At 35.9% G+C, this 13006-nt stretch overlaps 1 protein-coding gene across 4 annotated transcripts in view; it reads right to left on the bottom strand.

Moving 5' to 3' along the window:
* The window catches only part of SPAST (spastin), a 34209-nt gene that overhangs the window by 14454 nt on the left and 6749 nt on the right, over positions 1-13006 (bottom strand). For 2 of the 4 annotated variants that reach the window (XM_014889870.2, XM_014889872.2), the window contains exons 4-7: positions 8434-8529; positions 2374-2558; positions 1255-1388; positions 864-957 (exon numbers count right to left, since the gene is read on the bottom strand). In XM_014889870.2, the coding sequence (XP_014745356.1) occupies positions 864-957; positions 1255-1388; positions 2374-2558; positions 8434-8529 (509 nt within the window). The remainder of the gene's footprint in view (positions 1-863; positions 958-1254; positions 1389-2373; positions 2559-8433; positions 8530-13006) is intronic. The other 2 variants (XM_014889873.2, XM_014889874.2) reach the window with 1 other exon arrangement.

Genomic DNA, 13006 nt, shown 5'->3' with positions numbered 1-13006 from the left:
GAGCACTGCAGGAAATCATTGCATGCAATTTCCTCAAAAGTACTGCAACTTTTAGTAAGTTCAGCTTCAGAAAATTACCAATTTAATTTTTTCTTAAAAGTAGCTCAGAAAATTCCAGAAGTATGTAGACTAGGCCTGAATCTAGGCAGTCGCAGTAGTTGAGGTACCATCTATGATAAATAAAAGCCTAAATGATCAACTTCCATACAGTCAAGCAAAGAAATTTGCTCTCAAATGTTATATATTTCAGTGTATTTGTTTGTTCAGTACACTTTTTTGCATCCTCTCCATCTGTGAATAAACTATTCAACATCCTCACAGAGAGGACAACCACAGTAACAATAACATTTTCCAAATCAGATAGAGTCACGACCTAATTTACCTATACAAATCTCTCCCATTTCACCCTTCTAGTTGTGGGCTTTGTCCTTTACATGGCCATATAGGGTTGGACACACAGCTATAGCTATCTGGAACAGTCAGCCTGACAAATGGTGAGAATTTTGTTTGTTTGCTTTTGCTATTTGTTTGTTTTATGGGGTTGTGGGGATGTTGTGGCTTTGTTTGGTTTCTTTAGGGGTTTGTGGTTTGCTGATTTGTTTTGGGCTTGAGTTTTTTGGGGGGGTTCCTTTATTTCCTTGCTCCAGTTGCTTTCTGCAACACAGATTATCCAGAAGACAAGGAATTATATGGTAGTATTTTAACACATAAATTCTATATTCTTCTTTTCCAAAATGACTCGGACCCCACAGCTACCCATAGCAATCATAAGAAGCAAAACAGGATTCAAGAATCATCATTTCACGTGTGAAGCACATTTCTTTGATCCTGTTGCAGATTGATAACAAGACCCAGTTGCTTACCTCAGGTCTAAGAGAAGGAAGGATAACAATCTCTTGCAAAGCTTGTTTAGCCAGCTCCTGTCCTGCGATATCATCAAACTTCACAGCTGGCCCACTAACAAAGAAATGGAATACTAATTAGTCTAACAATGAGATACTCTTTCAGCTGCAGCTGACTAATTTAATGCATTTGACTATTTATACAGAACCCTTCTGAGAAAATCTACAACTGATATTGTTAAGTATTTTAAAACATCCTTTTGCCAAAGTAACAATAAAACCACCCCATCCAAAAATTCCTCCAAAAAAATCCAACACAGTAGAACTACTAATTTCATTCCAAGTGGACCAAGATTGTACTGAATGCAAAACTGATTTCTGGATCGACAAGCCTACTACTCTTCCTACTTACCTATCAACAACTTCATTTAGGATAAGATTAGCAAGATTGCTGTCCACATTTCTAAATATCTTTGTGTCTTTCTTTTTTCGAGGAGCAGTGGTTGGAGTAGAAGGTTTATTTGTTCTGCTATTTTTAGGAGCAGCCTGGAGAGGGGGGGAAGGGAACAAAAGAACCAACTCCACATTAATACTTTGAAAGTGTAGTGTTAAACAAAATAAGATCTATATTTTATTTGCTCCAGTAAAACAATGTCTTAACAAATACCTAATATTCTAATGCTGTATTTTGCTACAAATCATACTATCATATTAGTCAGCATGAGAAGAATATCTTAGGCTCCAGTAGTGAAGGAGGTTTGAGCTTTTTGTTTGATAACTCATTTATTTAACTACAGTATTTTCCCCCAGCATACTCTGGAAATAAGCACCACAAACCATCTCAAGTTCTCAGTATCTGTAAGCAAGAATTCCTACTGCTGTCATATTTTGTAATAGGCCACTTAAAAGTCTTCATATTATATTATAGCAACAATCAGGTTTTAACAGAACGGTTATGTTCAGTCCATTTGGCTCTTTATTCTACTTTACTGGGTAATAAGATGGAAGGGAAAAAGATGTATTGACAGAAATGCTGTCTTTTTCTGTATTCTTACTATAGATTTACTTTTGTGTTTCAGTCCCAGCCTAACCATAATTTGCTTTTCAATGTGGCTGCAAAACAACCTGTGCATGCATATAAGCTTTGGAAGAGAAGAACATGCAGGGGGAAAGATCTTATTGTTCTGGAGTAAGAGGTTTATCTCTCCATCTTTTACATACTTCTCTATTTATTTTTCTTCTAGGTAACTTTCACTCAGCTTCCCATGCAATTTTAAAAACAAGTAGTATTTATTACTGTGATTATACTTAAAATCCTCTTGCCCATGCACCCAACTGACGCCCTCCAACTTCTAAAATCCACTCTGCAGCATACCTCAAGAGGCCTGGCTAAAAACTAGCAGTTTCAGGTTTTTTTCCAAAAAACTCTCTATTGTTACAACACTGCAATTAAGGTATTAAATCCAAAGCTTCTTCTGGAATTTACACTTGATTATTCAAGTGTATACTTCCATATTTATCCTCACTATACCTTGTGAGCTGAAGGTGTGGCGTTAGGTGCTGGTCTAGACACAGATGATGATACCCCACTGTAGCTGGGCGTTCTGTGGTGACCTGAAAGGCCTGTGGATCCGGTTTTTGCAACAGTCTTTGAACGAGGAAGGGAATTACTCGTGTGTGTTAAGGGGTCCTTCTTTTTTGGAACTGCTCCACTTTCTATAAAGAAAACCAGTGTCATAAGAACATTTGCAGCAGTTGTACTTTTATCATCAACTGCAACTAGAAAATAGAATTGTTGAAATACATAATATTGCATAATAGAAGAAAAATGCACATTTCTAAAGAGGTTTACAGTTTTTAAGGGGATATTGATGACTGCTTTCACCTACAGTTAAAATTCTAGTTTTTAGGAGCTCTCAAAACAAACCCTAGTTAACCATCTTAGAAAAGCCAGAGATAACTTATTCCTGATGAGGGAAGAATTCCATCTATTCCTTATGATGCAAAGTCTTCTGGCTCGTGTTCTGCTGTCTTCTTTCTCAACAACTCTTAAAAATAATCATTACAATAACCCCCAAATTTCAAGCCTTTAGTTTCAGAGTATTGATTCTTCAAGTGATGTTAGCAGGCTAGTTAATTGGATGCCAGCTAACATTATCTAGCACTTTCCACACAGAAGCTTCACCAACACATTTTAATCTGGAAAAGTCATAGTAGTAGTTATACTTGCAAGTGTCTGTCAGGTGTTTTTTCTTTCAACTCGCTTTCACTTTAGGAATCTTGAGGTGTAAGTAAATTCTGAATAGACAACCCTGAAGGAGCTTACCTTCCTACATTTAAAATTGAGTCTTAAAATATATTTACACATCACCAGACATTCCACTCATACTACTTATTCACCTTTATGATGAAGCTGGAACGTCTCAAATTAGGTGACAGATAAGCTTGAAATATTGGCCACAGGTCATCAAACTAGAAAAAGCCATTTTGATCCAGAGTAAACAAGACAGCACTTGATGTCTACATTCTCTGTATGGGATACACGATATAATAAAGTTCCTTGGCACAGAAATGGCAAGTGTAAAATATCAAATCAGAGATTAAGAGGTAAGAAGGTGATACAGCAAGCAGGCAGGTCGGTCAGGCTGGTTAATGATTAGAGCATAGCTTTACATTAGGGTATTTTTTGTGGTGGGAATACACTACTGGAAACTGTCTAGTACAGTACTGTTGTCTGCGATGCAAACTATAAATACTGTCTTATTTTATATCCTTTTAAAAGAAGTAAGGAATCTTTTGATTAGCTAAGAGAAATCAGGCATCAGAGGTAAGGAAGCTCAAAACAGATTTCAGCTACATGTGTCTTCACTGGGATTGTAGAAACTTGCAACTCAATTTGACCTGCTAGGCTTAAGGAACAGGCCAAAGAACTCGGATTTTTACAGAAATTAGTGACTCTATGAAAAATTTTTAACTTATAACATTGCAGTTCAATGAAAAATACTTTAAGCAAAAAGCCTCGTAATTTTAAATGTTGTGTTTAAAAATCTCAAAGAATACAGTCAAACAGTATAATGGAAGGATCAATTAATTATTTCTATATTCTCAGCCTCTTTAAAGATACTACCAGGACCAAATCTCTACACAGCCTGCAGGTATCCTTAACAACTCAGTGAAAAAGTTTCTAAAGCGTTTTTTCAGTCACAAATCTATCCCTTTTTAGAATTACAGAAACTCTGCAGGGGTCATAATAAACAATGCAGATGTATTAACATGCAAGAAACAAAGCAACTGGAAGAATATAAATATATTTACCTGTAGCATGTTTCTTCTTAAAAGCAAATAAACAAACCAAAAAGAAAACAAGAAAAACCATCAAAACTGGCTACTGACTAAAACACAGAGAGCTCCAGAGCTGGATACTTAGTCATTCCTGCACAGGAATTTCCAAGTCAAAAACTCTTTAAAATTAGGCATACTCAGTAACTTTCAAGTTCAAAAACCAGTATATGACTCTATTAACACATCTAGCTACTCAGCACTTTGACTGGTCCAATTTAATCAAAAGGTGGCACTCAGCTTGGTTGGGTTTTTTTTAAGCCCATCTCAACCTCATTTGCACAGCTGGCTTGAAGTCAACGTGAGAAGGCTTCAAAAACCTAAATTAGTTTTTCTCCATGTCCTTCACCCTAATATGCTGCTCAATTATCTCACTCTCCCAGAACTACTCCCACACATTGAGAACAGTACATGGATACTGCAATTTTGAGGGTCATAAAATTGCACAGGTAAGGAGTACTTCAGGAAGTTGGAAACAGGGAAGAAGGAAGGGAAAAGAGACAAAGTTTAATACAAATTATGATTTACTCTAACTACACCTCCAGGACTCAAGACTGGTAAGTTTACAGGTTTTGTTGTCAGTCCTGATAGGCAGCACATAAAGAAGCACAGATGAAGAGCTCCTGAACGTAGTTGTTTGTTGAATGTCAATCCCAGAGGGAAGCTTCATTTTATATGCAAATTTTCATTGAAGTAACAAATAAAAATGTTATCAAATCGTTCAGAATTACAGTATATCTAAAGTTTATCTATTTCTAAAGCATGACGTATTTAAGTGAACATCATGTCAGACAGCTCCTACTGTTCCATTACACAAGATGCATATTTTGCCGTAACAAATGCAAAACCCCCCAGACACATTTCTTATCCATTTCTGTTGTCTACTGAAAGATGGGAAATACATAGCAAATGACTTTTATGTCTTCATAATATCTCCAGCAGCCTTTTGCCAAATGTTTCACTGTTCTGTTTAAAACAATAAGGAAGTACCTAAAACATGTTCTCATCACAAAGAGACACCACGGAATTTTTTCAAGTGTATCTGAAACACTGAACAGTTCAGCTGTCTACTTCATATAGGCTAGTAATGGATGCTTAATCAGTTTGATTTTACTCTCTAATTCTGGACAGAATAATTTACTTTATAGCTCTAGGCTAACACCACTGGATTACACAGACATAATAGCTGTCTGGTCCTGAAAGCATCCCTGCAATTTTCATTTGCCATCCAAATACACACACAACATAAGTTACAAACAAGCAAAGTAGCAAAATTTTGTCTGGGGCTTTCTATTGGTTTAATTGTGATAAGCTGCAAACAAAGGTGCCCAATTTCAGACTCCCTTAGAAAGAAATGTTAAAAGTTAGCATATTACATAGATACTATATTAAACTGGTTTTAAAGTACAAATGTGTTTGAACAAATCTAAGAGAAGCTTGATTAAATTAAATACCTAGAATTGCAAAAACAGTCTTAGAATTATGCAGCTGTAGCTCATTTATTTAATATAACAACAGCCTTTATATATCTAAAAAGCAAATCCATTATATTTTCTTTTCTGTATTTCAACCAGATTAAAGCACATGTCAGTAAACAAGCTTCTGCTAGTCTCTAACTTCTTAAGGACCCAAAAGAAAGTTTAAATTCAAATTAACAGCAGCAATTCCAGTACTGCAAAACCATTTCCAGTCTTTAGTTGTGACATCTTAAAAATTATCAGGGGATATTCCTCAGAAATTCCCTACATCTGCCTATTGATAAATAATATAAAGGGACTAAAACAAGTTACTGTACATAGTCTGTGGACACCAAGTTGGAAGAAAAAACTACTAGTCTAAAATTATCTGTAACATTATGCATGTAGTTTCGTTTTAAAAAAACAACAACCCCAAAAAACTTTGAATTGCCGCTTTAAACTTGCGGCAATTACAAGACTGATCATTATTCAGGATCAGCATTCACAGTAGCCCCCCAAATTTGCAATTCTTCAAAAATTCAATTCAGATTTTTCAAATAGGTAGATGCAAATAATAAAAGCTACTTAAGAGAAAACTCCAGCAACTAAGAAGGACATGCTGGATATTTTCAATGGTAGCACAGCTACACAAGCCAGGAATTACAGCTGTTCTCCTTTCTGAACTGACAGAGCCACATCAAAGATCAGCTTTTGTCAAATTATGCTGTTAAAAACAATCTTACTGCTACTTGTTCTTCTGCTTCAGGGAACTGCTTTGAAAACTTCGGTATTAAAAATAAAACTTTTGCACCATGACAATCTTTGCATGTATATGTCTTCTATTAAAGACAGGCCAGCAACTCCTTCCATGTGAAAACTGAGATAAAATACTAGCTAGCTGCACAGTATTCATGTTGAGGTAACAGATATGTAATGCTTTCTCTGGCCATCCATCATGCTGAGATTGACACGTAAAATGGTATACACTGGGATTACTGTAATACTCTAAGTATTGCATGACTAGTAAATGAGTTCATAAAACAAACTCTGCCTTTGACAAGACTGGCATAATCTTCTTCCCTAGCTTGTTTAAAAAAAAAAAAGAAAGCAAGCAATAATCCACAATGCAAAGGAAAACAAGCACATTTGAGGGGGGGAAATACAGGCATATTGTTTTACATCTAATTTAAGACTATGAGAAGGAGAATGATGAATATTAAATTAATACTATTTCCAAGTAAAGGTTTGGGTCAAGGCTAGTTGTTATTACTCTTTAGACAAGTTACTGCATAGCCCTCTGCAACTGAAGGGCAGGTGATACTATATTCTACGAGGTCTTGAAAACCTCAGTCTGTATCTGGAAGATAAACTTTAAAGAAAAATCTCTAGCTATTCATGTAAGTTTGGAAACCACAAATGCTGAAGGGATAGGCAGTCATTTGTGTAAGAATCAAGTAAATTGGTCATCTTGAGAAAATGAAGAATCTCAAATCAGTAACACTTCGGGAATATAAAAAATGCACAACATACTGTGAGAACAGAATTTTACACAAAATTATGAAGTAAAAACATCTGTAAAGACTAGCCTTTAAAGGCAAATAAAAGGAAGCAATGTAATTTTAGACCAAATGACGGGCAAAAAGACACTTTGTTTATGTTAAAAGCAAGAATGACCATGTTTCATACTTCATAAAATACTGAACTTTTAAAAAGCCCAACCTGATTAGGCAACAAGGCAGGTAATACTTTCCACAGACAGAAAAACGAAGCTTATGCCAGAGCCCTGTGGCTCAATATCTCTGAAGTACCTCTACCTTCTCAGGTAGTGACAACAGTCCTCTTATCTGAAGTAGCCTGCAAACTGATTTCGTAGTTTTCTAAGAAATTCTGTTATCTACTTTGTGTTTCTAAATGATTAGAGCTGTCTATATGAAAACATTGCTTTACATGTATAAAGGAAAAACAACAACAAGATGATTAGCAGATTGAAGCACAATCACCTTTTTACACTGTTTTTAAGAAAAAATTGTATTACTGGTAAGTTCTTACAAAAAACATTCCCTTGTCCTACACCCCAGAAAAGAAAAAGGAAGCACAAGAGCACAGCCACTAGCCATTTAAGAAATCCAGATGCCTGTTAATAGCCTGACTTTAATGGTACTGTACTGGGATCCCACAGCTGCAAAAGTTCAGTACTTTGGGTAAACCTTGGACTTCCACAACTTTACACCCTGTTTATGGACAAAAAAAGTTTATTTCTGCTATTTTAGCAAGTTTGGTTCAGTCTTCTGGGAAAGGATTAAAACAACATTCTTTGACAAAATGCAAGAGCTGCTGTCATTCCCCCCCTCATTTCAATTGTGTATCACTTTCTTCACATAAAAACCCCCTGAAATTTAAAGTTGCTTAATGCATATTCACAATATTATAAAGGAAGAGCTAATTAATGCAGGCACAACATATAACCTATATATCCAACACTGACACTTTCTAAAACAGGTTTAATGTAATTCCTTGAAGAACATTACACGAGATATTTTCTGAAATGTTGCTTTAGTAAATAGATTTGAATTCAGTCATTGTAACAGAAAACTGAGTACTACAAAATAAAACAGTGTTGTCAAAGCCATGGAAAGGATGGGATGTATTTTATACAATGACTTTAAAAACAGAAACATAAATAATTTTATTTTAAAGCTGGTGGGGCCAGAATATAGCATTGCATTATTGTGCCTTGAAATACAGCAGGAACTGAGAGACATCCCCTCAATAGGTGCTGGTAAAACCAAACCCACCTGACTGGAGATGTCCATTGCGGCATGCCAGGTTAGTACTGTCATTATAGACCTCCATTTGCGGCTTGGAAATTTGCAAAACTGCCTGCAGCTTCTCTACATAGTAGAACAGAGGGGGAGGGAGGAAAAAGGACAAAATAAACAAACAAAAACCAAAAATGAACCAAGAAAATTTATGTATGTTGAACACAGAAATGTCAAGTTTGGCTTTGTTATAGTTAAAGATAAAAAGGAATATTTCTATCTATTCTACACATTCAGCAAATGTGTAAGAAAATTCTGTTAGTATGAGAACGACTGAAAACAGCTTTAAAACTCGCCCTTTACGGCTGAGTTAATTACATCAATCTTTCCAGTCTAGTGATTGCAGTTACTTCTCAAAAACAATGTTCAGGATTAACCCAATTTAATTTAATAAATGTTTATGTTGGTAACACATTTCTGAAACTTCTCCTCAAGGTGTTACTTTTGATCAGGTGCAAAGATCCTCACTTCACCACATAAGAAATGTTCCACTTAAGTAGTACCAGCCAGTTAACTTTTTACAGAAACCTTCAAAGTTCAAGCAGAACACCATATACACATTACAACGATGTCTTTTGAATCTCTATTTAGATATTTAATTGCCTTGAAATTAACTCAATGAAATTGCAATGCAAATTGTGTTCTTTAGGAAAATTAACTTCAGAAACACCTGAATATAATATTTATAAAGCTAAAGATTAAGGAGAATGAAATTAACTCTGAGAAGTAACGAGAAACAGCCAAACCATAAGTCAGAGGTGAATGGCTGCAAACACAAAAGAAAAGTTAAGGCTACTTGTAGCCCAGCCACCACTCCTGCCCTTTACTGCCTCTCCCACCTTTATTTCACACACATACCCCTCTTGTTTTAAAAACCAACCACAGTCTGTAAGAATACAAGGCATACACTGTCAAGCTCTCTCATTCCCTGCCCTTTTTCCTTCTGCTCTCCCCTGCAAGAGATAACACTACCAAGAAGATGCAAGAAAAGAGATGCCAACTAGAGAAGCGGTATCCTCTGGTAGCATGAAAGCATATATTGCAAAAGCAGACAAATTCTACTGAAAACGTACACAATTAAGACCATAAATAACCTGGCTGGAGGAAGAAGTGCCATTCAGAGCCTGCAGATGGTACAACATGAGCACTTCCTTCCTTAGGTTTCTTTACCTATTACAGATCTTTCTCTAATCTTTCTGCTTTGTTCCTTTCTTCTTCTTCCTGCTCCTGATCACTCACTGCGTAGCTTTCCTGAATAGTTTCTTTACACCTCGTAAAGTGATGCCTTAATATCATTTTGGTTGAACAAGATGTGTTTTAGAATGAAAACTTGGTAGACAAGGGCAAATATGAAAAGCTAAAGTTCAAGATTAGTACATATACACAAGGTTTACTTCATTTTAAATTGAAAGCTTTGAAGAGTCAGAGTAAAACAAAACAAAAAAAAGTCACTCAAACAAGAACAGCCTAGAAGTTACCCTCATAAGCTTTCCTCTCCAGAAGGGTAAGGAAAGTCCTTTTAGTACAACTGACTGCAGAGAGTGTACTACTTTAGTGGACACAGCACTACAAAAGGAGGCAGCAGAATTGTCTACTCCCTGCCCAGTGCATGCAACCCAAACAGAAAGAAAGCTTAGGAAGCAAAATTAGTATTAATAGACTTTTAAGATACTAGATAATCAGCTGAGTTTCGGAGAACATTTCAGAGCTTAACAAAGACCACAAAATTTCTAGCAGGAAATGCTATTTGCTTCAATGCTACAATTTGACACTGGGGTTCTACAATTATCAATGCTTAGTTATATTCAGGAACTCCAGAGCTCCTACCAAAGAAAAAAGAAAAAACATAATCCAACTGTTGTCCAGTTTTAATTCAGAGGCCTCTCATCACATTACCTATTAACACGTCATTTTAGTATTGCATATAAAATTTCAAATAGCAAATATATCATCTTTCTTTAACAACAGTATAGCTCTGGATCCTCTGGAATATCAAAAATGAATTGAGCTTTTAAATATTATTCCAGGGAATTACAGGATACCATCATCTTCCATTTAAATGCTTCCTCCCTATTTTTCCAGACACTGACAGAAAATTTACAGATACTCATTCATTATTTCACCTTGATGATACAATGCTGACATAAACCTACCAAACAAACAGCAGTGCAGCCACTGTCTTATTTAGGCAACACTAGAACTTGAAATCAAGGAATCTAATTTCTACTAAAAAAAATGCAACCCTGTAATATAAGCCTGAAGCAAAAAGCACCATCTCCTCTAAGAAAGTGAAATACTCCAAAAGGTGTTCATTGAAGACCCTACCTATACAGGCAAAATAGAGAAATATTAATACACTCCAAAGAGGATACTGATGACAGATATTTGAATTATGTGTCATATACATTAAACCAAAATACTGAAGCTACACTAAATACACAGAAAGCCATTTGTTGTGCCAGAAATCTGTGCTACAGAAAGTCTCTCTGAAATGAGAGAACACAGATAGGTAAAACACAAATAGCATTAGAACTGAATAGTATTGCACTGCCCATCTATCTTTAGGAACAACAAGCTGCCAAGTTCTGCGTATCGACTGGAGCAAACTAATACCCGCCTGTCATTCTAAATGCATCAAATGTAATGACTCGAACATGGGTCATCAGTCATCCAGGAGAGACCAGGTGTGTGAAGACCATCAAAGCACGGTTTAACCACACAACCAACACACCTTAAACCATGTAAAAAATGGGGGGCCACCATCAAATCAAATGCAAGAATTTTCAAGTCCCCTTACAGCTAATTGTCAATGGACAATCCAAGCAATCAAGTCCCCTTGAGATGACCTGAAACACACACATCACTTCAGCTTTCAGACTGTGTCACAGTACAGCTTAAACAGAGTAAGATACATAATTTATACTTGGGATGAAAACGGGGCTCAAAGCAGAAAACTCATCATCCATACTAGGTAGCTCCACCCTCTTCCAACATTAAAAGGCATCAGTGGTGTGGTGACACAGTGGTAACACATGGGTGTGATCAGACATCAGGCTCTCACCAGTGGTGTCCAACACCCCCACCATGCAACTTAAACTTACACTGATGTACCAACACTTAAAAAAATAAAACAACAACAAAAAAACCAACAACACTGAGCACTTTCAAGGGATAGCTGTCATCAGTATGATTTAATTTTCACTGTCTATGTACTACCAATGTAACCTGCCTGACTGGATGGCATTTGAGTTAGGCAGTCTGTAATCACATCTCCGTCTAGCAAGCAGGAGGAAATATTTGGTATTATTGTCTGGTGTGTTTTATCCTTTCAGCTAATGCAATAAAGGACTTGCATATTCTGACTTAAGAAAGGGAGAAATTCCACAAAGCTAGCAGACAACACTCTTATGAGTTCAATTCACAGGAAAAATCACTTCATTCAACTGTAATAGCTTAAAGAGTAATGTAATAGCTTTATGCTTAATTCAACTACAAAAGGATCTTTACACCACTCAAAAACTTCCAAATATTTGTTACTATAATAACAGGCTAAAAGTGTGTTTAGAATGGCACATGGAATTCAATCCTAGATTACCTTAAATTTCTACAAAATCCATATAAAATGACAGACAAAGATAATAAAAAAAGATGCTGTCAATACTTCAAAGTTGGCTAGATACCATAAAAATATTACTCAAATAGAACCCTAATGATCAAACTTGTAGGGATTTCAAGCCATTGAAATATCTCTCCAAACCACATCTTTTATCTTCCTAAAGGGCACACAACTTCACTTGTTCCTTTTATATCTAAACTTCACTTTTAGGTACATTGTATGAAGCACATCCTCAGTAAAAATTAAGAACCTAGGCAGAACAAAGTACTAAATTGATAATTTAAAAATAAATTAAAACATTATTTTACATCGACTAACGTAATAAACAGTATTCTATTTGTTTAACTTTCAATCTGCACTCTGAACAAAGCAAACAAATAGCATGTGATCACATGTTCAGGTAGCAGAGATGAATATACTTCAACTTTAGGGTTTTTTGTGAATTTTACCCTTTGTTTCTTTTCAATCAGACCATAGCAAGTAAGCAACTTATCAACACTTCAAGCACTACTAAAGTAATACAAGCAAGGATGAAGCACTACCCACAAAACACAAACACTGTTACTTCAAGCTTTGAGGAACAGCAATTCTCTAGAAATTCTAGTTACTTGCCATTAGGATGTGTGCAACAAGCCATACCTTATCAAAGATTGTTAGCGGGTAATCACTTATTGTTCCCTAGTTCATATTACCTCTAGAAGTCAGCCTGTAACCCTAGTAAGTGGAAAATATCTTATCTTTTCTCCATATACTAAAACTGCAGCAAAAAACATCTGTATTAAAGCATAAAAGACAGATGCCTCTTTCATCTCCTGTCCTAAAGACATTAGGAACTCAAGGGACACAAAAGGAGCTCACTTCCTTGGGGTTGTCACAACTTCTCTATCAACCATCAGTTAGGACCACAGAACCATGAAGTGTGAGAGGAGAAAA

Source organism: Sturnus vulgaris, chromosome 3 (genome assembly GCF_052056855.1).
Source record: "Sturnus vulgaris isolate bStuVul1 chromosome 3, bStuVul1.hap1, whole genome shotgun sequence".
NCBI lineage: Eukaryota > Metazoa > Chordata > Aves > Passeriformes > Sturnidae > Sturnus > Sturnus vulgaris.
Note: the sequence above shows the minus strand (reverse complement) of the source record. Positions and strands in the feature narration are given on the sequence as shown.